At 37.7% G+C, this 27,857-nt stretch overlaps 3 protein-coding genes across 7 annotated transcripts; 1 reads left to right on the plus strand and 2 right to left on the minus strand.

Annotated features, from left to right (window-relative positions):
* Window positions 1-2,333: 2,333 nt before the first annotated feature.
* On the minus strand, window positions 2,334-12,789 carry jmjd6 (jumonji domain containing 6, arginine demethylase and lysine hydroxylase). Its single transcript, XM_048186703.1, has 6 exons — window positions 12,651-12,789; window positions 9,983-10,371; window positions 6,085-6,371; window positions 4,707-4,842; window positions 4,348-4,486; window positions 2,334-3,800 (listed from the first exon to the last, which is right to left on the minus strand). Exons 1-6 carry the CDS (start codon window positions 12,777-12,779, stop codon window positions 3,669-3,671), a joined length of 1,212 nt encoding a protein of 403 aa, XP_048042660.1. The 5' UTR covers window positions 12,780-12,789; the 3' UTR covers window positions 2,334-3,668.
* Window positions 12,790-13,100: 311 nt separating this feature from the next.
* Window positions 13,101-18,438, plus strand: mettl23 (methyltransferase like 23). Of its 2 annotated transcripts, none has more exons than XM_048186802.1 (5): window positions 13,101-13,398; window positions 13,479-13,583; window positions 16,681-16,918; window positions 16,999-17,083; window positions 18,243-18,438. In XM_048186802.1, exons 1-5 carry the CDS (start codon window positions 13,315-13,317, stop codon window positions 18,400-18,402), a joined length of 672 nt encoding a protein of 223 aa, XP_048042759.1. In that variant the 5' UTR covers window positions 13,101-13,314; the 3' UTR covers window positions 18,403-18,438. The 2 variants fall into 2 exon arrangements, with proteins under 2 accessions (XP_048042759.1, XP_048042767.1); XM_048186810.1 differs by having other exon boundaries at window positions 13,177-13,398; window positions 17,039-17,083.
* A 1,581-nt stretch (window positions 18,439-20,019) lies between these two features.
* On the minus strand, window positions 20,020-27,313 carry srsf2b (serine and arginine rich splicing factor 2b). Of its 4 annotated transcripts, XR_007184471.1 has the most exons (5): window positions 26,770-27,313; window positions 24,179-24,482; window positions 23,886-24,005; window positions 20,786-20,891; window positions 20,020-20,294 (listed from the first exon to the last, which is right to left on the minus strand). XR_007184471.1 is itself a non-coding variant. In XM_048186824.1 (3 exons), the coding sequence occupies exons 1-2, from the start codon at window positions 27,129-27,131 to the stop codon at window positions 24,191-24,193; spliced, it is 654 nt and encodes a 217-aa protein (XP_048042781.1). In that variant the 5' UTR covers window positions 27,132-27,312; the 3' UTR covers window positions 20,020-20,891; window positions 24,179-24,190. The 4 variants fall into 4 exon arrangements, 1 of the variants encoding a protein (XP_048042781.1); XR_007184469.1 differs by having other exon boundaries at window positions 20,020-20,891; XR_007184470.1 differs by lacking the exon at window positions 23,886-24,005 and having other exon boundaries at window positions 26,770-27,312.
* Window positions 27,314-27,857: the final 544 nt, after the last annotated feature.

Here is a 27,857-nt window from a genome sequence, read left to right on the forward strand (position 1 = left end):
TGGCCGTGTCTTAAAACCTCGTCAGCTGCCTACATAGACAGCATTCTGGGGCACAATAGACAGCGCCTATATGAAGACGCTCCGTACATTACGGTCGACCGCTTTTTAACTGCATTCTTTTTATAGAAAAGCCATAACATTTCAACCAAAATGTTATATTTGTATATAGTGCTAATAGAAATATAATTGGGCATCAACCTGATATTATATGCCACGTACGTTCCAAGCGCAACTTTTAATGCACATCAAAGATGTGGCTGATGCCCAAAAATGTTAGTTAGGAAGGTTATTAGGATTTGAGACACGACCAATGACTCTCAACACAGCGTCACTCCCTACGGGACAGCCCATCTTTTTAAAGGAGCATTGACGAAACACTGACAGGCAGGAAAGGGGCTCCTCTTTTCTCCTATATTTTGAAAAAGAACATGATTATAGCGATGGAACAGTATACGGTACAAATGAACTTATACAACTATATTGAATATACGTCTGAGGACTGACATGCAATTATAGTGCTGTGTTTTAATGATTTTTTTTTAGTGGCTATTGCTAATGACATTTTATAAAACGGTTCATGTCCTTGATTCTGATTGGTCAATAGCTGTGCTTTATTCACGATAAAACACGGCTATGACCGCTTCACCCAACAGTTCTGTGTCAACACAACACCCCTATACTGTTTGTTCTCAATTGATATTGTTCATTAAATCTTACTGTCTGAACGAGTTTATTACCTGCATTCAGATTTAGCATTTTCCTTCAGGTCAGTCCTATGTTCATAATTAAAAATCTGTTTAAATGTCCGCTGCAATATCTTGTCCTTTTAACAGTTAAGGGGTTTTCCGTGACTGACAGCGCTAGTCAAAGCATTTGTCAGTTGCGTCTTGTTCCGTATTCACAACAATTCAGTCTTCACTACTGACTGACACACTCATAAAGACAGTCTTTGCCGCCATCTAATGGCGTAATAATGTAACTTCTGTTGCTGTTCACGGTCAGGGACTATTTTTTTCCGGCGGAAGGAAGGCTTTTAGTGAAAGTTTACTTCATGAAAGTTGCATTGATACATATTTTTGGCTTTAATATTTGTATTGTGTGGTAACCGTTTTATAAAAGCAATAAGGTACTGGAGGCTAGTGCTGTAGCGTGAATAAGTGACTCCGCTTCGCGCTGCAGCCTCTCGTACTTTATTGCGTACTTAGACTGCAGTAGTTTTAACCATGTTTAAGCAAAGATGTTATTCCCAATAAATGTCTGCTCCCCTATTGCTCTTTTTCAACAAAAGTTTAGTTTCACAAGTTTTCAAATTATGTTTAATAATTCAAGTCGGCCTGAAATGTTAGTTGTGCTGCTCTTTTCTTCCCTATTGTGACATATATCTGAGTGTAATGGCTTCTTGAGCAAGAATAAATGTAGGGCGGGGCTTGAGTTTCTCCACGGGTATTGATTGGATGGTTGTGGTTTGCTATTGGTGGATCTCATGTGAGTGACAGGTTGCCCCACCCTCACACTAGTAAACACGTCATATCCTTGTGGAAGTTGCATCATTAAATTATATAAGTCAGGTTTAATAGAAGTTACCACAAATACATGCTTTAATGTGTGGTATCCACTACAGAAAGTAACCTAAAACAAATTTCAAAATACATGTTTTCCTTAAAGCTACAATATGTAGATTGTTCACCACTAGAGGTCGCCTATTCAAAACAAAGACATAGCTTGATGAAGCAGAGTTTGAGTGGGGATTCTTGGGTGATGTCTTCTTCACCTCATAGCCGGTGGAAAAGAATCGGGATGGGACTCGAGCAGAAATCATGTTCACGGATGAGATTATTAACGTTACTGAAGCAGCGCAGGGCCGAGTGCTGCGAGAACCGAGGGTAACGCGGATATGACGCAATTGACAGGCGACTCCCGGACACGTCCCGTATCGTGAGAAAATTGTGATTTTCAAATAGTTGGAAACATTTGGGATATTGCAAGTACTCAACTCAAAAAAATTTATAACACTAGTGGTTTTTGGATATTTTACTGCAAAAATCTTACATATTGTGCCTTTAAATCACATTCTAGTGAAAAATATGGCCTCTTTGAAAGTTCTAGGATGAAAGAAAGTATATATTCCACTAATTGCGTGGTTTGTGCGTCACCTCTTTTGAATTAACCTTGTCATAAATAACCACAATGACGCATAAAGAGGAATTATGGTTATGTAAGGGTCAAAAGTTATCATCCATGGTAGACTGGATGCAACATCACAACCTGAACGGTTAACCATGCCCAGTGTAGTAAACAATATGCAACATGCAAAGACACTGCACCAAGACAAATACATAGAAACTTTTATTAGACAATTATCATTCATTTAGTTTTGATCTCGACAACATCAAGGTGTCACATGACTGAACCAGAGCTGAAGATGGAACATGAGGAGCTCAAATGAGAACATACCCTAGAGAGAAAACACACAAGATCTGGACAAGAACGGCAGGCTTCATGTAAGAGTACAGTCCATTGTTTTAAATCGTAATATTTGCAATTCAAAACCGCAGCTATGAGATAGGAGAATGACAAATATGAGAGCTCAAAGCAGCCAACATCAGGTAAAAATAGGCACTTTTTAACCACATCTTTCTTCTTCGATGAGTTATAAATGGTTAAATGTCAAACATTTCAACAACACTCACTCTGACCATTAAACGCCTCACACCCATCACAACATAAAAGTCCATTATTGTAGCCCTGAAACAAGTTTAGGTCACGACAGGTTACCAGTTTTGGAGTTACGCCATTACCTTCTGTTAAAATAATAAATTCAAAACTTTAAGACATTACAGGCTAGTCACTTTTCTCCCTTCCACAGGAAACCCCCCTCTTTTGTGTGGCTCATAGTGCACTGTATAATAAATAAGCATTAGCGCCATCTAGTGTTTCACTTACGCAGAACGTTTATAAAAAGAAAAACACCTCGTATTTCAGTCAAATGCACTAATTTAACCACTGAACTCACTGCTAATGGACTGTGTGAAGTGCTAAACCAGGTCAAACCAGACCGAACACCTTGAGAATTCACACTAGATACGACTGAAGAAAGGAATAGGGCTTCTAATTAAACATTTAGTCTTTTAGAGACATTTTGAATCAACTCTTATCTAATATTGTGTGACTTAATGATTTAGTGGAGCACAAATCACAGCCGTTTAACAGTTTTAAGTATTATGGGCAAGTTTTCTGCTAACCGAGAGAGAGAGAAACCCACGTTTAAGTGCAGAATCAGTAATAAAATAATCTATTTTCTAGGTTCAAAGAGCTAAAGGCAGCATTACACATCGGGTCCAACCATATTACCTCAGATGGGGTTTGATTTACAAATCTGAGCATAACCTCTGTGAAATATAAAAACGGCATCATTAACGCACACCTTGGCACTGGGACAGGAGGGGACGTCAAGCTTCCTGTCCAGAGTCTGACATCAGCAAAGGCAACAAGAGAAGGGTTTTCCTTCTTTCCCCACAGAGCTGCTCCTCCATCAAGCACATATTTGGATGATTTGTTCTTGTTTATCTCAAAAAGCGCACTAAGGCTGAGTTTGTTATGAGGGTGACATGCGCTTCAGGGTCCAGGAGACGATTACAGCTGCAGCCCCTCTGGTGTGGAGCGAGACGTCACCGAGACGAACTGCGCTCTTTGCTCACACAGTCGTCCTGGCTCGTGATGTCGCCATTTCCCATCAGGCCACAGGTTCTCCTCTTCTTCCTGCGATGGGTCATGGCGTCACCCTCAGAGCCCGAGTCAGCCTTAAGAACAAGGGACAAATGAGGTCACAAAAGAATGCCAAAATCTCATGTAAACATTGTAAAATGAAATGTATTCCTGTGATCAAAGCTGAATTTTCAGCATCATTACTCCAGTCTTCAGTGTCACATGATCCTTCAGAAATCATTCTGATATGATGATTTGATGCTCAAGAATTATTTCTGATTATTATCAATGTTGAGAACAGTTTTTAACGTGTCCTTGCTGAATAAAAGTAGGATTGTGAATCATGTCTGACTAAAAAATAACAGTGCAAAATGCACTGTACAGTTCACCGTGTGATTTGAGTGCGCCCTCTAGTGTCTGTTGACATCTTCTAGCATGGTTACTGAACAAATAAGAGCTTAAACAAAAGTTTAATCTATTAAATTATTAATGCCGATGAAAATGATCATCAAAAAGCTGAAAAATAGAGAATTTTTTAGCTGTATTGTTCAGGCCTAGTTAGAGCTTGGTCAAGTCAGGACTCTCGTGTATGAGTGTATGAGTGTGTGTATGTGGGGGGGGATCTAGAGGAACATGACGAACCTCTGAACCGGAGTCGGAGGAGCTAGAGGAGGAAGAGGAGGAGGAGTCACTGGAGCTGTCCGAGGCGATGCCTGTTGACTCCTGCAGATCCACTTTATCTGCCAGAGCAGCAATATCTGGCCTTTCCTGTTTCAGAATCCTGAGACACACGAGGCAGCGAAACCATGTCAGGAACCCATTCAAATAATCAAAACAACCACATTTATAAAGACATACTTTCACACTTACAGCTTGACTGAAAATGATGCACAAAACATTTTTTTTTCATAAATAAAACAAAAATTTCGAATGAAAAAATAACTCGAGTGAATGAAGATGAAGAAGTCAATGTACAGATATCAGACAAAGCAGGGTCTTACCGGTACCACTTCCTGGAGAGTTTAGGCCGACCTCGCACTGTTTTGTGCCACACGATAGGGAAGTTGGTGGTGCTTGCAAAATTCTGGGTTACAGCAATAGTCGTGTCCAAGTTCAGGACAACATGCCACCATCCACCTATGAAAAACACAAAACATGTGCCTCAATTTAATTAGAGCTGCATGATTGGGTACACAAAACAAATACTGTGATTATGACCAAACTATGGATTTGAAAGGCACTATTACATCTCTGCTGTTGAGATATAACTAATATGAAAAATGTTTATAAAATGCTAGAATTTTATAATAGTAATACATTTCCAACATAATTAGAACTGCAAATACAATTTGCATAATTGCATATTTTGTACTGATGACCTGTTGCTAGAAAAATCAAAGCCATTTTTCCAAGTTGTGTTCCAAATTTGAAGTTGAAATCACAAAAAAAGAATCCGCTAAAAGGAATTAAAGTACATTTTCCAATGTCCAATTCTACAACAGTTTCCACAGGATGAATTTTAAGTGTTCACGCTTTTGAACTAAACCTAATTTATTGAGGAAAAAGTGGTAGCCAAGTGTGCCGTTACCAGGACACTGACAGTTAAAAGGTTAGGATGTTCCTTATTTGTGAGTAACTTTAGATAAAAGCATCTTCTAAATGTAATGTGAACATTTTAAAGGCTTCTACACTTCACCCGCTTTCAGTACTTTCAGTTTTACACTAAACTGAGCAGATAAATTGTACTCAGATGGTGTCTGTGTAATGCCAGCATCTATTTAACATTAACAAAGAAGACTAGCAAAGCCTGAACAGCCACCATGGGCTCCTTTCCAGTCTCATAAATACCATGTGGTTTGAAGTTATGTAGAGGCTTTGTTCAGAATACATGTTCTACTTGAGCACTGAGGTTACAGTTTAACTCTTAATTATATATCATAAATATTATAACTGATAATCTACTGAGCACAAAGTGGTGGAACACGTCTAACATGTCAGTAAATCATTTTGAAACCAGCCCAATAAATATGAATAATGAATGTGTGAAAGTAGCGTTGTAACGGAAAAACACTGTTCCTATTTATGACTCCAGAAGTTGTGAAATGAAAATTCAAATCTGTTTGCTGCATTGTGGGATGCAGTGTTATGCACAGTGTGCTCTGATTGCATATACATCAGTACAAAACTCAAGGATCAATGCCAGCTGTAAACATTCTGCCTTATGCAAGTCTCCAAATCTGTTTTATCAGCCAAAAAAATGCCCTAAATTATAAAAAAGGTTGTAAACAGAACATGTAGTACATTAAAGTGCACACATACTGCACTCCTAGTCATTGTTCTTAGTAAACCTCTATGTAGCTGCTGAGTGCAGTAACTGACCGGGCACAAACACGGTCTCTCCAGGGTGCTGCAGCACCTCCAGGGGTCTGAATTCGGCTGGCCAGGTGGGCTGCTGTGTGCGGGGGTAGATGACGTTGAACCAGGTGATGGCCTCGTCCTGCTGGTTGCCCCCATCCTCTCGCGTCACCTTGATGAGCTCACGGGGCGTGTGCGTGGGGAACAGGCACCAGCGTTTGTGGCCCTGAACCAGGGCGTTCCACGCGCTCGTGCCCAGCGGGTCAATGTGGATGCCTGTTCCAGAGCGGGCAGGACCCATCACAAACCACCTGGGTGAACAGTGAAAAATAGCCTAAATGGACTGAAAACACATTATCTGTTAGCTACTGCCCACCAGTAGGGTACAACAATTAGGGTCTGAAAATGCTTATAAAAAACTAGGGATGCACCGATATGATTTTTTGGGGCCGATACCGATTTTAACAAACAATTATTGTCCGATACCGATATTTGTCACTTCCTCTCTAATTTAAAAATTTGATAGTATTTTGATCATGTTTTAAATAAGCAAAGTTCAAAAACACCTGCATTAAAATATACTAGCAGGTTTATTGCTGCAACTAATTTTTTAATGAACATGGATTGGATCCATCTAACATTCAGCTGGCCTACATAAAGACAACAGAACAAAGATACATATGAAATAAACAATGCTTTTTAGGTAGGTTTAATAGTTGAGGTAAAGAAATAAAGTAAACAAATGTAAAATAGCACTGCATATTCTTCATTGTATAAATTATACACATATTAATCCTTTATTGTAACAGACTTTATTGTAATTAATCTTCTAATTTTTTTTTGTAAACATTTTAATATTTTTTGTAAGTTTAAATATGTATGAGATCTGCACTCCTTTACTAAGGCGGGACTCTTATTTTGACGGGTTTTCTCGTCTATGGAGCTTTAATACAGGTAATGGAGAGCACGCAGTTCTTCTGAGATATTTTGCAGATTTAATGTTTGTCCGTTTATTAAGCACGCCCGAAAAGCCATATGATCTGTATGTATTTGTTAAAGTCCCTGTAAAGTCAATTCTGAGAATTCTTTCTAAACACTTTATAAATGTTACAAATGTATTGCTGAAACACATTACAAAGACTGTGAATTGTGTAATTCTTAATTGTAAAGTAAGAGCGTTAAACAGTTTTTCACCAAGTCTCTGTTCAGGATTTTTTGGGCGGAGCTAAAACGGGGGTCTGATGACGCACTTGGACCCCGAGCATAGCCCCTCCCCTAACACTATATAACTGTCGATGACGCACCGAGCGTGGCGCCGCCTCTAACTCTACAGCGTCATTACAGTTATACAGCCCTTTGCACATTTACATGGTTGTTGTTATAATATACAATATGCTCGGTCTCCTTATTTAAATCGTCTAAAACGACGATATGAAAGATTCTAAAGTGATCGTTCTACACCAGATAGCCAATTTTACAAACTTTCATCAGACAGCTGGGATTCACAGATAATCCGCTGTTTTTGGTAATTGTGACTGAACAGACCTCGGCCCCCCTTGCGCCTCGGCCTTCCTACCGTCCCACCGATAACCGATGATATATGGGGCTGGACAGAGTCTCTCCCGTCCCGGCTTTCATCCTCCCGTCTCGCGGCACCATCATTTGTCGACTCGACAACAGTCGGGAGTTCGTACCCACCAATGAGTGTAAGTTGCCGAGTTTGCTTATGTTATAATTAGTAGGTAGTCCACAGTAACTCTGCTAAAATTTGCAATCATCTAAATGATTCTTTTTATATGCATCAGTATGTTTGACTCATTAGACTCAAGTTAGTTGAGACTGCAGCTCTCGCGAGTGGGCGTGGTTTCAGCGCCGCCAGAGGACACGCCCCCAGCGTTTGAGAGCAGAGAGCGCTGCCTATTTTTTCGAGATTTTGATAACTTATTTAATTTATTTGCAGATTTTTTTAATCATTCAAATTTGGCTGGGTGGTTAATAACACATTTTTCTGCAGAGTGAAAAACTCAGAACACATAATTTAAAATGACTTTACAGGGACTTTAACTGTTAGTTGTAATAAGTGGTTTGAGTAATTCGCTGTATGTTGATGATAATGCAATGGAAAAAGGGAGAGAGTTTAAAGCGCACTTCTTGTGCTCTGTATTGTTTAGCTTTTGTGGTGATTTGTTTGGACGCAATAAACTTAATAAAACATCAGTAAAGTTTTGGTCATCATCCGCTACACTTATGAAAGTTATTTAGTCAAGAATAGTGTGCGATCTTTTGTTATTTGATTAACATTAAAGCACAGACAGCAGCGCAACAGTCATTATACAGCTCAGTGCCTTCACGCAGTTAATTAATAAACCATCGGTTTTGTTATATCGGCCTTTTTCCTGCTACAGCTGATATGCCGATGGTTGTAAATTGAGCAAAAATTGGCCGATAAATAGGTGCATCTCTAGAAAAAACATTTAAAAAAAAAAAACAGTTTTTCCCCCTTTTCAACAAATTTATTAAATAAATAAAAACAATTATTTTATATTAATTACACTGTTGTACATTTCATATTTAGGGGAATTTCTGTTCTATCTTTTTTTTTTTTTTCTCCTTTTCAGCAAATGTAAATTAACACATTTCCTATTATGGGGGTATCAATTATATTATTTTATATTTTTCCTCTTTAGGGGATCAAATTGATCTAATTCTATTCCATTTTTCCCCTTTTCAACAAAATTTAATAAATATAAAAAATAATTATATTATATTATATTATATTATATTATATGAGATTAGAGGTCGACAGATATATAATTTTATTTGAATTTCCGCATCAACATATTTTTGATATCTATTGCATAACGGGACTTGTTAAGTTGGCAACTGTTTCACACAAGTTCAAATTTTGTTGTGTTAAGTGTTTTTGATAATTTTGGATATATCTCATTTTATTTACATTCTTTGCAGTGTTACTTTTTGGTTCGCTTTGAATATTTTATTTATAATGTGCAACACATTTTCATGGTACAGTCAATGCTGTTTATTTTTGTTCAGCACTAATTCACTATTTGTTAGGTTTTTATTCATTCATTAATCTGTTATTGGCAGGTACCACCCAACTTAGGTATCAGGATCAGTAAAATCCAATATCGGTCGACCTCTAGTATGTTTTAAAAACTCAATCAGTTAATTAATTGGTTATCGGCAAGTACTGCCCAATTTATTGGTATCAATAAAATCCAATATTGGTCAGCCTCTATAAGATATAGGTCTATTTTTTACCCCTTTTCTATTCAACTTTAAATTTGATAGGTTTAAACTACCAACTTTTCGTGCTATGTTATATTGTTCTAAGAAGTAATTTAATTTCTAATACTTCTCTTATGCTTTTTAATGGGACACCAAAGTCTAACGAATTCATGGCCAGTAATTGGCTGTGAAACGATTAATCATGATTAATCGCGATTAATCGCATACAAAATAAAAGTTTGAGTTTGCCTAATATATGTGGGTGTATTGTGTGTAATTATTATGTATATATAAATACAAACACATCCATGTATATATTTGAGAAATATTTACAAGTATATATATATATATATATATATATATATATATATATATATATATATATATATATATTTATTTATATTTTTATATAATTTATATTATATATAAATACATTTTTTTGTACATAAATAACATTTCTCTTAAATATATACATTAATTTGTGTGTATTTATATATACATATTATTTACACACATTACTCACACATATATTATGCAAACTCCAACTTTTATTTTGTATGTGATTAATCACGAGTAATCGTTTGACAGCCCTAATTGCATCTTGTTTAACTTCATTTTTATTAAATCAGCAAAGCTGAAATTGAAAAGCGACGGACAAAAAGGATGTGCTTACCTGTATGGTGGGCGTCGCTTCTCTCCCGCAAACTGAAAGAGGTCGTCCCTGAAGAAAACGGGCACCTGGTAGTCCTCCAGAAGCTTGCGCCGCTTAGCGTGCTCGCCGAAACTGCTGTCAAAGATGTAGAGGGGGCTGTCGTCACGGGTCGATTCCAAATACTCCACGTAGTACTTCATTTTCATCTTGACAGAGTAGCCATCGTTGTCCTCGCCGCATTTGAACTTCTGGTTGCGGTATTTGCGTTTGAGTCGCTCCAAGGTCCACTTTTCCCGCGCAGGCCACGACTCCTGGCAGTTGAGCAGAACTACAGGCTTATACGGTTTCTCAAAGCGCTGGATGAACTCTTCTGGACTGAGGCGCTGGGTGTCCACTCGCTCCACGTTGTCCTGGACAAAGACAGTCGAGTTGGTTTCATTTTCTATAGAGACTTTCACAATCAATTTCATTTCAAAGCAGCTTTACAGAACACCTTACATCAACATCAGAGCATGTAAAAGTAAAGTTGAAGACCCGTGGACTGCCCTGAAAAAGGAGCTGTCATGTTCCTGAATGCATTTAAATTCAACCTTTAGATTAAAACGAAGGCCAAATCAATTACACACAAAAGGTTTTCTACTTCAGATCAAGCCAAAACCTTTAAAAGTTCCACTGAGAAGACTCATTACAGAAAACATGCACAAGGCCGGGTTTCTAAAAGAGCAACAGTGCGCAGTTTGCCTTGGACAGGGTTTCTACGATGACCCAGGTCCCACTGCTCAGATTATTTTTAGCTACTCCGTCCTGCAGTGGCATCTTCAGAAGCAAACACTCGCAGGAACATCATATGAAATGATTCAATTACATACATGAGCTTCAATTAGATTTAGGCAACACCCATCAGAGCTGATGTGACCTTAATCTGTTTTCAGGCACATTCTTGATGTTTAGCATTATCCTTAATTTTAGCCTGCAGTAGGGCTGGGCGATATATCACATGCGATTGTCACGCGCACTTCGTCAGTAAAGCCGGTTCCCTGATTACCGCTAAATCGTCATCACCTGCTTTCAAATGGAGCGGCATTTAATACACAGAACCGTAGTACACTGACAAGCCATGCAATATCGTGTTCATTATCTCAGATGAATCGCCTTCGATAATGAACGCGATATTGCGTGGCTTGTCAGTGAACTACGGCTCTGTCTATTAAAATCGCCCAGCCCTAGCCTGCAGCATCCTAAAGTAAAACAAATTAATTAAAATGAAAATAAATACATTTTAGAAATGTTCTTAAATGTTCTTCAAGGTTTCCACTCTCTAGCTAATGAATTCTGTTCATTTTAGACGTAGGCTGTGTCACAAATCACACACTCTCATGAGTAGGTACTTATTTGATTAAGTACTCACTTTGTGAGCGCTAAAAAGTAGAGCTGGGTAAAGAAAAATAAAAAAATATGTATTGTTTTCTCTATTTTAATCGATTCTCGTTTTTACAAACCGATATTGATTCTTAGTCAAAATCGAAATCAAAATCAAAAATCAAATCGGTCAGTCCTAAAGGAAATCAACCCTGACTGTTCATTGGAAGGACAGATACTGAAGCTAAAGCTTAAGCTTAAATACTTCAGCCACCTAATGAGAAGAGAAGAATCACTAGAAAAGACCCTGATGTTAGGATTGATTGAAGGCAAATGGAGAAGGGGAAGACAGAGGATGAGATGGTTTGATAGCATTACAGATGCAATGAATATGAATTTGGGAAGACTCAAGGAGATCGTGGAAGACAGAGTGGCCTGGCGTGATGTGCTTCATGGGGTTGCAAAGAGTCGGGCACGACCTTCATTAATCTTCAGAACACAAATTAAGATATTTTTGTTGAAATCCGATGGCTCAGTGAGGCCTCCATTGACAGCAATGCCATTGAAAATCTCAAGATCCATAAAGGTACTAAAAATTATTATAAAATATTTAAATCAGTTCATGTGAGTACAGTGGTTCAATATTAATATTATAAAGCAACAAGAATATTTTTGTGCACCAAAAAAAAAAAGAAAAAAAAAGACTTTAACAATATCTATATGGGTCGATTTCAAAACACTGCTTCTGAGCTTTACGAATCGAATCAGTGAATCGGAGCACCAAAGTCACGTGATTTCAGCGGTTTAGCCGTTTGATAAGAGATCCGAATCACTGATTTGATTCGTAAAGCTCCGAAGCAGTGTTTTGAAATCAAAATAATTTGTGTTCTGAAGATGAACGAAGGTCTTACAGGTGTGAAACGGCATGAGGGTGAGTAATAAATGACAGAAATTTCATTTGAAGGACCCCTTGAAGGTTTGCTGAGGCCCCTGGTTATGAATCTGTTTTAATATTGTCTGTATTTGTCTCCATTTTATTTATTTACTACAATGTGTAATATTTGATCCATAGCTATCTAGATACATATATATATGAAACTTACTTTACAATAAAATGTGTTCATTACTATCACACTATTCAAGTAACAATAAACTTTTAAAGAGTCTCTTTCTACACTAGGAAGTGTGTACGTGCAGCGACCAACGTACACACTGTCTGCCGTCACAAACACGCGGTTTGACCGCATGCGCGTGTAACTTAAACAACAAACTACGACATCGCCGGGTAACGCCAGCGCTACACGTTACACCGCATGACTCGCAGCGTTACCTTGACGGTCCTGTGTGACAGATCGAAGCTCTCGCAGTAATCGTGTTTGGTCCAGTCGCTCGAGTCCTTCAGCTCGGGTCTGGCGCTCCGCTTCGCTTCTTTGATCCGTTTCTTACTCTTATGGTTCATTCTTCAGCGGTTCGACGCGTCTTGTGTTTGGGTGACGCTTTAGCCCGGGTGCTATTGCTAAGTCCAATGCAGAGAAAGTCTCTATGGAGAGTGGCTGGTCAGTCACTGCAGATGTGTGCGCAGCTCGTTTGGTGCCGACAGTACTGTGCGCGATACAGGAATCAACTTATGTTTATTTCAGAGAGGCGGGAGGTTGATATACTAAAGGGTTCGGCAATAAACTAAAGTTAGATAACCTGACGACAGCAAGCTTCTTTCACGCCGTATGGCGCAATCTAACCCTGTAGCTTATTTCCCGCCCCTTGAGGGTTTCTAAGAATCTGATTGGCTGGTTGTTTCACATTGTACTGCCGATTTGAAAGCCGATTGGCTGTCGCGTGTGCGAGTCACTGTCATGTAAACTAAGATCCAGTAGAACATCAGAGAAAGAGACCGCCTAAACGCACTAGTGTGATTGGTTTGCCAGGAATTGTTTTGGAAAGCTGAAAATGTGGTACAACTACAAATACTGGGAAGGTAAAACATCAGCAAGGCCATGAACGAATCTTCTCACACGTTAAAAGAGAAATCATTTACATTTCAGGACTGTGAAGACTCTTTAACTGTGTCTATCCCTGAGGTAGGCTGCAGCAAAGTTTGCAATACTTTATATTAATTATTTTCTCAACAATTTGATAATAAACATTTAACTTATTTCAGGTTCTTGATCCACAATATGGCATGTATGTGTGGCCTTGTGCGGTGGTCCTGTCACAGTATGTGTGGATGGCAAGAGAGGAACTACAAAACAAGACTGTTCTTGAGGTACATTAGACACATCTCTTACTGCGTGGCCAATTCATGTTCACATTCATGAAATAAAGGGTTAGTTCACCCAAAAATGAAAGTTCTGTCATTTATTACTCACCCTCATGCTGTTCCACAGCCGTAAGACCTTTGTTCATCTTCAAAACACAAATTAAGATATTTTTGATGAAATCTGATGGCTCAGTGAGGCCTCCATTGACAGCAAGACAATTAACACTTTCAGGATGCCCAGAAAGCTACTAAAGACATATTTAAAACAGTTAGGGCCAGATTTACTAACAGCTTGCGCCAGCGCAAACCCTCTTTTGGTGTTAAAGGTCCCGTTCTTCGTGATCCCATGTTTCAAACTTTAGTTAGTGTGTAATGTTGTTGTTAGAGTGTAAATAAAATCTGTAAAATTTTAAAGCTCAAAGTTCAATGCCAAGCGAGATATTTTATTTAACAGAAGTCGCCTACATCGAACGGCCAGTTTGGACTACATCCCTCTACTTCCTTCTTTAATGACGTCACTAAAACAGTTTTTTGACTAACCTCCGCCCACAGGAATACACAAGAGTTGCGTTTGTAGAGTGTGTTTGTCGCCATGTCGTCGAAACGCTGTTATTTTCATCCCGCAGTCCAATCACCGGGTCTGATTCCAGCTCAAATTGATAGGGTAAAGTTAAAGACATGTTTACAATAACACTGAGCGCGTGCATCTCCACGTTATGGTAAGAGGCGTGACTTTTCCGGGCACGGTGCGCTCAGAGCTGTCGAATCACAACACAGGAACCGCTGGCACAATCAGAACTCGTTACGTATTTCTGAAGGAGGGACTTCATAGAACAAGGAAGTCATCAGCCCGTTTTTATGACAGTGGAAACAGCGGTATACAGATAAGTAAATTATGTGAAAAATACTGTTTTTTTACACGCAAAACATGAACACATGTTATATTGCACACTATAAACACAATCAAAGCTTCAAAAAAACACGAAAAACGGGACCTTTAAAAACTACTGTCGGGATTTATTAAAGACATGCAATGAAAAAATAGTGCCGAAAAGGCATGGACAGGGTTAATTTTGCAGCTGACCTTATTGCATATGCATTTGTAGGAGTTTCAGATGCAAAATTTATGGGAGGAGAGTATTTAAATGAACCATGCAAGGTGATTTACTAAGGTTTGCGCTCGTCAATTTACTGGTATTTGCGCCAATATTTAACGTCCAAAAAAAGCGTGTCTTAACCCATTATGTGACATGGCTGCAGTTGTTGCTGTTAGGAGGAGACACCACAGAGAAAAGAGAGTGCAAGAAGGGAGAAAATATTTTCCACTCGTGTTATATATATATATATATATATATATAGGATATATATATATATATATATATATATATATATAGGCCAACATGGCTTGGCAAATGATATTAGTCCTATGTGTACGCTACGTTTGTCAAATTACATATAAAAAGTTGCAACTGTGTCATCCTGCACCTGATGAGAGCATCAGCTCTGCTTATTTGAGTCCCAACGCTAATTTGCGCTGCTCTCATTAGATAGCGTCGGTCATTATGTAAATGATTTGATTGCATCTGTGTTCTTTAATTTGCGCATCAGCAGTAGATCACGTGGAAAACTTGCCACTCCCATCGGGGCATTTGTGGAATTGCGCTCTCACGCTAATTTGCCCCGTTTAGTAAATCTGGCCCTTGATCTGACTACAGTGTTTCGACCTTATGAAGCGACGAGAATACTTTTTGTGCACCAAAAAAACAAAATAACGACTTTATTCAACAATATATAGTGATGGGCGATTTCAAAACACTTTGAAGCTTTACTAATCTTTTGTTTTGAATCAGTGGTTCGGAGCACATATCAAACTGCCAAAGTCACGCCCCCCAGTGGTGAATCATTGAAATTTCAAAACACTTATGATGTAACGAAGCCTTGTTTACTGAAATCACATGTCTTTGGTGCTCTGAACCACTGATTCAAAACAAAAGATTTGTAAAGCTCCGAAGCTTCATGAAGCAGTGTTTTGAAATCGCCCATCACTAGATATTGTTGAAATAAAGTCGTTATTTTGTTTTTTGGCACACAAAAAGTATTCTCGTAGCTTCATAACATTAAGGTTGAACCATTGTAGTCACATGAACTGTTTTAAATATGTCTTTAGTAGCTTTCTGGGCATCTGAAAGTGTTAATGATCTTGCTGTCAATGAAGGCCTCACTGAGCCATCGAATTTCATCAAAAATATTTTAATTTGTTTTCTGAAAAAGGTCTTATGGGTGTGGAACGACATGAGGGTGAGTAATTAATAACATAATTTTCATTTTTGGGTGAACTAACCCTTTAATAGATCTTGTTGTGAACGATGCATGTTTCTTTTTTTATTTATTTTTGGACCTCGTAATGTCATACCTGGTCCTTCTGGAGAAAATGTCAGACTTCTCCAATCATTTAGTCTGCTTAAACTCTGCCCTTACAATGCTCATGTTCATCTGCCTCCATTTTGAGTATGACGCCCACATCTCAACACCAAAGGACAGAACCATGTTCATGACCTACATTTTTTCTTTTTCAAAAATCCGTTTCACTCAGATGTACATCACAAAATGGAAGAAAAGATCTATCGCTACTTCCATTTCGTCATGACTTTAATAAAATGGGTATGCCATTGGTGTTGGGGTCAAACTGACATCCGTTGGTTTTGGTCACATTTATCATTGTTCAGTGAATTTTTATCCAATAGAAATCCATGCAATCTAGAATTTTGTGTTAGAACAAAATATTAATTGACCAATAGAAAGCTGATTTGAAAGTGGCTTCTGTTTGAACTGTGCTTTATATATATCACTATTGACAATAGACCTTTTTTTTCACTAATGTGACCGTACCTTAACACTGTTGTAGTCAGCAAGATTTGTACAGCTATTCTCATACACATAATATATGTGTCGAAACTTTCCATGCACATTTATGACTCTAAATGAGAAAAAGTAAGATATTACAAGATGAAATATTTTACCCAGTTTTAAGCAAAACGAATTTGGGTCAAACTGACCTGCAACACAATAGGAAGGAAGTAAACAGTGTCCATTTGCATTGCAGCTTGGTGCCGGGGTGAGTTTGCCTGGTGTGGTGGCTGCCAAGTGTGGAGCTCATGTGATTTTGTCAGACAGTGCTGAACTCCCCCTCTGTCTGAGGAACTGCAGGCGCTCCTGTGACGTCAATAACCTCCCTGACCTGCCTGTGATCGGACTCACCTGGGGACGGGTATCGCCGGAGCTCCTCTCTCTGCCAGCTGTAGATATTATCTTGGGATCAGATGTATTCTATGAACCTGAAGGTGAGGATTTTTTTCATGGTTTATCTTCTGCTTAAATGTTACAGGTTTCTAAACATTAAACAAAACATTGCTTTGGACAGATTTTGAAGATGTGCTTGTGACCATCTTCTTTCTTGTAAGGAGAAACCCTCATGCTCAATTCTGGACTACATACCAGGAGAGAAGGTGATCTAACAAACATGCATTACTTGCGCAGAAAGCAGCTATATATTTAAATTCCATAAATCGGTTTCCGACACTTTCTAACAAGATTATGACTAAAAATGTTCTATTTGTAAGGAAGCTTGTTTCAGCCACGAAATAAAAATGGTAAATGTGACTTTTTATCTCGCAATTCTGACTTTTTCTTAGAATTATCAGATATATACTTGCAGTTGCAAAAAATGAAGTCAGAATTGTGAATAATAAATGAGAATTAAGAGAGAGTTGCGATATATAAACTTGTATTGTAAAAAAAAAAAAAAAGTAATTGTGACTTTTTATCTTACAATTCTGACTCTTTTCTCGCAGTCAGAATTGTGAGTTATAAACAAAATTGCGAGAAATAAACTTGAAATTAAAAAAGGTAATTGCAACCTTTTATTTTGCAATTCTGACTTTTTCTCAAAATTTAGATAAAATCTCAGAATTGCATGTTATAAAGTCGGAATTGCGAGATTCTGGCCGGTTTCACAGACAGGGCTTAGCCTAAACCAGGATTAGGGCGTAGTTCAATTAGGGCATTTAAGTATCTTTTATAAATATATATAAATTATAATTATATTCTCTAGAAAAATACATTACTGGTGTGCATCTTGAGACAAAACAATGGCACTTACATTTTTTAAGATATGACAGTGCAAGTTACTTTCACTTAAAATGGCTCAAACATGGATTTTAGTCTAAGACTAGCTTAAGCCTTGTCTGTGAAACCGGGGGAAAATGTCTCAATTACCTACCAATTACCAAATATTTTAATTTTGTATTCCGTGGTGGAAACAAGCTTCCATACGTTTGTGATTCTTGATTTTAAAAATGTGTTTGATAAGAGATTACACTGACAAAGAGCAATTCGTAGCTCAAACATGAACATAAGGAAATATGTATTATAGAAATTCCCATAACCTTAAAATTTCCATTACTTTTCCATTCTTGAACATAACAATTTGAAAATCTCCTTTATTTCCATAATTGTGGGAACCCTGCATAAATCAATCTTGTAAAATGAGTACCCTAGAGTTAGGAACCGGTAAACTGATAAATGTAATATATTAATAGATATAATTATTCACCATCCACGATGCCTAGTTTAAAACTAATAGACTTTTTATTTCTATTGTTGCAGTGCGGACTGGTCCATAGATGCTTTGTTACACAAGTGGGATCTGAAATGCATTAATGTTCCACTAGAAACATTTGATGCAAACAAAAACCATCTTGCTGGATCAACACTTCCTGGGAATCATACTGTACAAATGATGATTATAACAAGAAAGACATTTTGACGTATTTGTGTCCGATAAACTTATTTTTAAACCTTGCCTTCCAACCCACTCCATCTTGAATATAACGTCCTGATACATTTTTCTCCTTTACTTGAAAAATTTTAGATTCCAGAACTAAAATGGGTTTATTATAGATTATGCTAATATAGGTCAAGAACCAGTGTTATTTTAACATAATTGAGATACTATTATATTTATCAATGTTTAAAATAGTTTTTTCATTTTAATTTGTTGTTTTAGTAATTTTGTTGTGCATTTGTCATTTGTAATAGTCTTTTTTAAAATATGTCTATATAGTTTATTATTTCAGTTTTATTTTATTTTTTTAGTAAAACTTTAAATGAAAATAAATGTTGCCTTGGCAACTAGCTGAAATAAAATAAGTTTGGTATAAAATAAAGTAAGATTTTTATGTTAAAATACATTCTCTTAACCCAGTTTATTGTTCACTGACTGCTATAAGTAAGCAATTCATGGGTTTATCTCCCCCCAAAGTGTAAACATTGAGTCTTCCACGCACCATCCAAACATTGCAAGTGGTCCATTTAGATCTGTCCATCTCTTTCCAGCTAAACCAATAGCGAGAGTCTGGGGAGTGGCTACTGTAGCAGGCCAGAGGGTGTTTAGCTGGTGTGGGACCAGTGTTGGGGGTAACACAATACAAGTAACTTAAATTACGTAATCAGATTACTTTTTTCAAGTAACTAGTAAAGTTACGCATTACTTTTAAATTTACAACAAAATATCTGAATTACTTTTTCCCCATTTCCTGATGTTTAAAGAAATCGTGTCAATATGATGATTATTGTAGTTCTAGACTACAGTAACGTGAGCAGGCATTTACTCATCTCAGTTGCACAAAAACTGATTCAGTATTCATCAAAAAAAAAAGTAACGCATTACTTTTCATAAAAAGTAACTAATTAGTTACTTTTTAGGTAGTAACTTAATATTGTAATGCACTACTTTGGAAAAGTAACTTTCCTGTACCCACTGCACACAGATTTGGGGAGTCTTCAAAGATTAAACGGGTCATAAACACATCAAAAGGGGCATTGCGACGCAACGCGCTACAGTGAATGCTTCAATACATCATCATGCACCCATTCAGAGACATTTGTAGCAGTTTATAATGTTTACTTTGATGTATCAAATAGTTGATGTGCCATTTAAAAAACAAAAAACAAAAAAAACACCTGGTTGCAGATGTGTTGGATGGGTTTATTTGTGTTAGTCTCTATCGAATTGCTTACTCATGACACACAGCTAAAAGTGGAGCTTGGAGCTTTTATTGAAAGTAGCCTACATTTAACTGTTGAGACATGCCTTCACAAGCATCCGTAAGAGCTGTTTGTGAAGTCTGAGCTCGTGCGACATGCAAAATGGGCGTGTGCAAAATATTAATATTACCATATTTTTGTAATACCGCTAGGTGCCACTAGTGTCACAGAAACTACATCTAAGTAGTACAACCTTTTTTTTTTTTTTACATTTTCATTTATTTAGGTTCAAATTTGTTTTATTTCAAGTGAAGTGACAAAGTTTTTATTTTTTTAACTGTAATCTTTGTCTGTAACCCAGACATGAACACATTTTGCTATGACACCAAGACAAAAGTAATTAATTAATAGATTTATTGAAGAATCAAAAATCAAAGGACAGAACAAAGTTTATCGGTATAGATACTCCAACTTTCCAAACTGTAACAAAGTAAAAGACATTTGACAGACGACAGCGCTTCGGCCACCGAATTTTTTTGCAGATGCTGCTTGACCTCGACCACACCTGCAACAGCAGCAAACTGGAGAAAACCGGAAACAGCCAAGCACTCAGCACTGCAACACCGGATCTTAACAGCTAACCAGCAAAACTCAACAGCTAGACAACTGCGCCTAGTGCACAAAAAATACACAAGACATTGGGTTAGAATCCAAATAATCACACACGAAAAGCCAAGTAAACTATTTAAAGAAAAAGAAATACAAAAATTGCTTTAACATCAAGAATATATCAGTAATATACAGCAATCAGAACACAAGCTATTCATATTTTCCAAATGATTTCAAAATAAAGCAGAGAAATAATTGTATGCATTTGCAGATTAAAGCAAATTTTTAACAACAACAAAGAAGCCAAATCTAAATTAATCTCTAAACAGCGTCTTACAAAAGTGACAAGTGAGGTGCGGCTAGCACGCTCGGAACCATCACCGAAACAGGTTTACCTTAAAGGCCAATAGAATTGTGATGCTCGTCCTACTCAACGAATTAAAAAGGACATACACATTTAAAACAACCTCACTGAAAACAGGAACAATGTATACAAAGAACAAAGGGCTGTATAACTCTTGAACAGTTTGAATATGCCAATCAGTCATAATGACCTTTAGACCCATGTAGCCTTTGTGTAGATTTCAGGGTTTTCAATCTGGGGTTCCTCAGGCTCCAACCGAGGTCACACATTTAGAATCGGCCCATGATGAGACGGACCTGAGAGAACACAAAACAGTGGTCAGACATGTGACAAAGCGTGTGAAAATGCCGCGTTCACACCATGTCATAATTACGAGATCATAACAACATGTGGTACAAGTCGGATCCCTCAAAATTCAGTTGTAATTATGAGTTCTACCAGGACGTGAACACTTTTTACAAGTCGGAATCTCGTAAACACAACATGGCGTGAACGCACCTAAACATGGAAAGGTGTACGGTGGGGAAATAATGGAAAAAACTGTCTCTGGGGATCAAGATGACATGGACAGTTAACCATAACACAAAAACAAAATTACACATGTTATACAAAAATACTTCTATTTACACATCTATACACAGAAAAAATTATAAAACGTGTGATGTATTAATGACGTCCCATTAAAAAGATTTAAGCATTGCCTGGCCAGTATGACATCTGTTGCATGTGCTCATAATGGTAATTTTACAATGGCTTCAAATGTGTCTCATCCAATCAGAATGACCGTGTTGGTCTTCTAATATGGTGTGTTTGATACTTTGTAACTAATGTTACACTGTTTTTTACTGATTCATCTGCTATGAATAATTGTATTTTGTTTCGCATCCAAAGTCAAATGTACTGTAAGATCTCGGTCATGCCATCCCACCTTAATAGTGGCACCTTAAAAGCCCGTTCACACCAAGAACGGTTACCATAACGATAACTATATTTTAAGGGTGTAACGGTACACGTATTCGTACCGAACCGTTTCGGAACTGGGCTTTCAGTTCGGTGCACGTGTGTACCGAAGCATTACATTGCAACATTAAGGTCTCCTATTAATCGCAATAAGCTCTGCGTTTTGTTACTTTTGATAAGAAACAAAGTATCATCCTTCAAATTCTGTCCACAAAATCATGAAATTCAAACAGAAAATGCCGTTTTGATGCGGCATGACAGATCACTGTACAGGCGCCTCAGTTCAACCGGGAGCACGAGTGAACGCGATCATCTCTTCCTCTTTTATAGCCTACTAGTAACAGAATAAACATGAATGAACATCTGAAGGTATGTTGAAAGATACAGTACAACTTACTGAAATGCATAATATCTCGTGTTATCACTTATTTAGTGTTTCAACGGCGGAAAGTCAATAAAACAGCTTGTAAACAATGTCATGTAGCATTTACCTCAGAAAAGCCATTCAGTGTCCACAGCTTGTTAGTTCGCTAGAATAATGAACGTATGTTTAAATAAACTGTCATGAAAATGACAGCCACTGTATATAAATGATTAGAGTAAAACTTAAATTTATAATTAGATTTAGAAGTTAATGCAAAAACTGCCTTATGTTTAGCTTACATGATTGCATACAATTTGTTGTTTGAGTGTTGATTATTATATCGAAAAATAAAAAGCAATTGAATTTAGGCTAATAGTTTGGGCTCAGTTGTTGACTTTTAATTTTATAGTAGCATAATGTTCAAGTAGGGGATCCCTACATAGTTCATAGCATTAGCAGAGATTTTTTTTTTATCCTTACAAAACTTTTAGTTAATTTATAATAAATATATTTAAACACAATTTGTTCAGTAAACCACTGTTTAATAATTAAAAAAAAAAAAGAATTTTTATGTTTAGTTTTCTCCCCACCTGCTGTACCGAACCGTGACTTCAAAACTGAGGTACGTACCGAACCGTGACACCCCTACTATATTTGCATCCACACCAACGAACGCTAACAGTCTGTTTAACCTAAGCTCGCACGCTGCGGTTTCAAAGTGTGTGTATACATGTTTGTTGTTGCATTTACACAGCTTTAACCAGCAGATGTCCTCAGCACGCCATGTTTCGAGTGAACCTAGTTAGTGTAATCGATCTAATCTAAGTGAATTTAGCTGATGAAGTCAATATAGATAGTGGAATAAAATCAACAGCTAGTCTTTTTCACTTCAAACTTCAAAGGAAGCAAGACAATGTTGTCGAAACTAGCGCTGGATACCTGAGGTAATTTTATGTGTTTGCATAATGATCTCATTGTTAATAATTCGCACCATTTATTATAACCGATTGTTTTCCATATATCCATTTTCTTTAATGTATCCTTGAAAAGGGGGTTTGACTTGTCAAACAGTAGTGGATTTTTCTAGACCTAAACCATTAACTTCGCAGTAATCTGCCATTTTAAATGCGCAAGCCCTTAAATTAGAACAGATTCTGATTGGTTGTCAGTGTTTTATCATTCAACAGCTGGAATAAAATCATTCCGAAAGTGATCCCAACGATATCGTTCCTCTGTATTGTAGGGCTGGGACAATACATAGATTCTCTATAGATCCTGATATTTTCTCTCTCGAATCAATTCTGAGCTTAGTTTTAACAGCAGATGGCGCTCTAGTCTAGTTCTTAACCACACTCAAATGCTCACGAAGAAGAGTGCTGGAGAGCGTTTGCGCATGCAAGTCATGTAAGTGGTTAAATATACTTACACCTCGGCTCAGAACGCTTTTATGACGCGAGATTAACGTCAACAGCCCTCTGCGAACACCCTTGTAATTCCCTTCAACCATTTCGAACTGTATGAATGATTATTTTAGGTTTAAGGGGTGTGTGTAAAGGAACTGGAAGCAGGCAGAGTACAGGTGTTTCTAAAGGACTTGGTGCCATCTGCTGTTAAAAACTAAGCTCAGAATCAATTAGAAAAGAGAATCGTGATACATCGGAAATATCAGAATCAGATTCTTTGTATCACGAATCGATATTATCCACATATTATCTCAGCCCTACCATATCGTTATAGCTGTGGTGTGGACTCTGCTATTCTTTTATATTTAGAACAACTTTTAAAACTATATATCATTATCTTTATAATTTTTGTTTTTGGTGTGAACGGGCCTTAACACTGCTATTTATAAACTCAAGTATTATGTTTATTCCCATTTCCAGGTTAAAGCAAGCAACTGGCAGCGAGTTTGTGTTTTACTTTTTTTAAGGCAGGACGCTGTCTGTCCGATGTCTCATAGACGTACCTCAGCACCACCAAAACACCCATCTGCTTCAAAGCAACCCCAACAGGAGCAGGTACACCTCTAACAGCTCAAACTGCACCACACAGCCCTGCTTTTACATTGCCATACTGGATTCAGCAGCTTGGAGGAAACAATTCCACATTGAGTTCAACACAGCATTGTCAAAGCAGAACCAAAACCTGCTCTGCATGTCACATTTTTACCAATGCGATGCATCTGCAAAGAATAAGGAACTACATTCCAGTACATCATTGCAGTGAACTGTAGCACAGAAAGAGGTCACGTTTTCTTACCACTGAAGAGTTTTAGGATGATGCAGGTCCTTCATCCCCAGCAGACTTTGGCTGGCTTTTAGACCTCGACCTGGACTTAGACCCTCTGTTCGATGCAGGTGTGCGGCTTCTGGAACGGGACCTGGATTTGGATCGAGAGCGTGACCTAGACCTGGAAGGAGACTTGGACTTCCTCTTGCGGGGAGTGTGAGACTTGGAGCGAGAGCGGGAATAGGAGCGTGACCGGGACCTGCTGTAACGGGAACGGCTGCGGGAACGAGAGCGGCTCCTGCTTCTGGAACGGCTGCGTCTCCGACGCCTCGGACTGTGGATGGAGATAAAGAAAAAATTTAAAACAAATCACAGATTTCATCAAAAATATCTACAAAATATAATAATAATAATAATAATTAGGGCTGGTAAAAAAAATATTGATCTCGATTTTAATCGATTCTCATTTTTATGAACCGATATCGATTCTTAAATGCCAAGAATCGATCAGTCTAGTCTGTTTTCAGTTGATGAATGAGCAGAATATGTAGCGCCTCCCATCCAATAAATCGCAATAATCTTTGTGCTTTGTTACTTTTGATATGAAGCAAACTCTCAGATTTCAAATGACGTCCATCTTATTATGAGATTCAAAAAATAAATACTGTGACGTGAAAGATCGCTTTAGCACCTCAGTTAAAGAGAAGCAGCAGCACAAGCACATGTGAACATCCTCTCCTCCGCTTTAATACCCGTTACAGCACAAAATAAACATGAATGAACATCTGAAGGTATGCTAAAATATCCAGTACAACTGAAATCTGTATCATATCTTGTGTAATCACTCAATCAGTGTTTCAACCTCCGAAAGACGTCAATAAAACAGCTTGTAAACAATGTAACGTAACGTCACATTTACCTCAGAAAAACATATTCAGTGACCATAAACTCATTAGTCAGCTAGAAAAAGTAACTCTAGAGAGCAACATTCTGATAAATATAGCTATGCACCGTTACATATTCATTATAATTTTTAATTAATTCGCGTGTTTGAATAAATCAGTTATGACAGCCGCAATTTAAATGTTTATATTTCAAAAAACGAATTGGAGTAGAAATATTATTATGTAATTTTAAACTTTATTTATAATAAAAACATCATTGAGTGTAATTTAATTGTTTGAAACAATTAAATTACACTCAATGATATAAATAAGTTAATTTAACCTTCAATATTATTATAGTAGTACCAACTGACTTGCATGTGTAGTTTACAGCATTAGTTGAGAGATTTTTTTCCTCTAGAAAATTTGCCACATACTGTACCTGATATCGAATCGAAAGCATGTGAATAGTAATCGAATCGTGAAAATTATGTCAATACCCAGCCCTAATAATAAATAAAAAACTAAACTTACTTAATAAGAGTATATAAGAGTATATAGAGCCTTATATAGAGTCGGCGTTCAGGTGTAAGAACCTGGAAGCACTGGATGTAAAACAGCATAGGAGAATGAAACAGAAGAGAAGAAATTGTTGAATAAAGTCGTTATTTTAAATGTTTTTGCGCACAAATGTATTCTCGTTGCTTCTAACATTAAAGGATTAATTCACTTTCAAATAAAATTTTCCTGATAATTTACTCACCCCCATGTCCTACCCTTCCCTATTCTACTTACGGAAAAAACAGAACTGGCGCCGCGTTCGTTCCACACGTTGAATAGGGAAGGCGTAGGACATACAGCATAAGCGTTTTGAAGAATACGGAAAGCGGAAGCACGTGCAAGGTGAAAATATGCGTTTATAAAGCACATACAGTTGTATTTTTTTTTTAGAAAATGACCGATCGTTTCACTAGATAAGACCCTTATTCCTCGTCTGGTATCGTTTAAAGCCCTTTGAAGCTGCAATGAAACTGTAATTTTGACCTTTGAAGTCCACTATAAGGAGAAAAATCCTGGAATGTTTTCATCAAAAACCTTTATTTCTTTTCAACTGAAGAAAGAAAGAAAGACATGAACATCTTGGATGACATGGGGGTGAATAAATTATCAGGAAATTTTTATTTGAAAGTGAACTAATCCTTTAAAGCGACAGACTACATAAATTGCAGCGCGCGTTTATGGTAAACAACGTTATGGACGATAATGTAGTGATCTTTCTTGGTGTGAACGAGTCGAGCCTATACAGTTTTTGACAAACAGTGATTGTGTTCAATACACTAGCTATATACTGCGATATCTGCTCGATAATGTTTTAAAAAAAAGTTTGTGAAACGTTGCAAAAAGGTTCGTTATTCACTGCTACATTATTCTGTGTACAAAAGAGCAGTTAATAAGAGCTATTCCGAGTACAGCATTCGCTGTTAAGTCAGTAAAAGCACGAATCAGTCGGTCCTTATAATAAAAATGAATTTAAACTGAACGCAGCGTCGTCCTCTACGCGCACATGACGCCATGGAAAACAGACCTAGACCTTCCTAAACTACTAGAAAGAAGAAGAAGAAAAGACAAAAACTACAGATACGACGCGTCTGGATGATATCTCGATGTAAACACACAGAACAGCCCCAGAGGTTCGTGACAAATACAACAGATTTACTCTGATGTGGTATTGTTTACCTTCGGCTGCGGCGGCCATGTCCGCCGTGTCTCCTGGCGGCTCCTCCGCCGCGACGCCCGCCGTAGTAGGAGTCGGGCGGCCTGCCATAGCGGGCCATCTGAACCCGGAGCTCGCGGCCGTCCAGAATCGCTCCATCCATCGCGTCCATCGCGTCTTCGGCATCCCTCTTGTCGTGAAAGCGCACGAAGGCGAACCCCCGGCTCTCTTTCGTGTATCGATCTCGGGGAATATAAACGTCCCCGACTCGGCCGTACTTTTCAAAGACGCGCCTCAGGGTCTCCGGCGACGTGCGGTACGTTAAATTATCCACTTTTAACGATGTCATGCCCTCTACGTCGGGCGGAGGCCTGCCGTAACTCATTTTAATGAACGTACCCGACAAACTATCAGAATTCACTTCGATTAGTGTGTAAAAACTGAGTCGATTCGCGTATTCCAGCAATTAAACAAACACTAGTTGCCGTCGTCACGCTCCTCTCAGCTGCGCAGCTCCGCGAACACAACAATGAGCTCGCGCACGCGCTCTCCCAAAATGGCGATTCATGAAAACCGGAAGAGAATTAGCATTTTCCAGCAATGTTTTTATTATTATTATGATGATTAAACATTAACATTTTACATGCACATTCATTCAGAATACAAAAATAAAACAAGAAAAAAACAACAAACTAAATAAATAAAATAAAGCCTCTGTTTATATCATACAGTCCTGCTCAAAAGTTTACATACCCCTTGCAGAATTTGCAAAATGTTAATTATTTTATCAAAATAAGAGGGATCATGCAAAATGTGTTATTTTTTTATTTAGCACTGTCCTGAATAAGCTATTTTGCATAAAAGATGTTTACATATAGTCAAAAAAATAGCTGAATTTATAAAAATGACCCGTTCAAAAATGTACATACCCTTGATTCTTAATACTGTGTGTTAAGAATCAATGGGGGGGTTTACTTAATTTGTCTTCCAGGAAACATGTGAGTATCTTCTGTAGCTTCCGAAGGGCAGTACTACATGAAAAAAATTAGACATTTAAACAAAATAAGACAAATTTGGACATCATCCTGTTCAAAAGTTTTCACCCCCGACT

This window comes from Megalobrama amblycephala, linkage group LG1 (genome assembly GCF_018812025.1).
Source record: "Megalobrama amblycephala isolate DHTTF-2021 linkage group LG1, ASM1881202v1, whole genome shotgun sequence".
NCBI classification, from domain to species: Eukaryota; Metazoa; Chordata; class Actinopteri; order Cypriniformes; family Xenocyprididae; genus Megalobrama; species Megalobrama amblycephala.

Bases quoted from the DNA above. Each gene is read 5' to 3' on its own strand.
- mettl23 (XM_048186802.1), top strand. From the start codon at position 13,315: ATGAACGAATCTTCTCACACGTTAAAAGAGAAATCATTTACATTTCAG. The intron at 13,399-13,478 runs GTAGGCTGCAGC...AACTTATTTCAG, and splicing joins TAACTGTGTCTATCCCTGAG to GTTCTTGATCCACAATATGG. The intron at 13,584-16,680 runs GTACATTAGACA...TTTGCATTGCAG, and splicing joins AAAACAAGACTGTTCTTGAG to CTTGGTGCCGGGGTGAGTTT.
- srsf2b (XM_048186824.1), bottom strand. From the start codon at position 27,131: ATGAGTTACGGCAGGCCTCCGCCCGACGTAGAGGGCATGACATCGTTA. The intron at 24,483-26,769 runs GTAAACAATACC...CTCCATCCACAG, and splicing joins CATGGCCGCCGCAGCCGAAG to TCCGAGGCGTCGGAGACGCA.
- jmjd6 (XM_048186703.1), bottom strand. From the start codon at position 12,779: ATGAACCATAAGAGTAAGAAACGGATCAAAGAAGCGAAGCGGAGCGCC. The intron at 6,372-9,982 runs GTAAGCACATCC...CTGTTCACCCAG, and splicing joins AAGCGACGCCCACCATACAG to GTGGTTTGTGATGGGTCCTG. The intron at 4,487-4,706 runs GTAAGACCCTGC...CGTGTGTCTCAG, and splicing joins CTCTCCAGGAAGTGGTACCG to GATTCTGAAACAGGAAAGGC.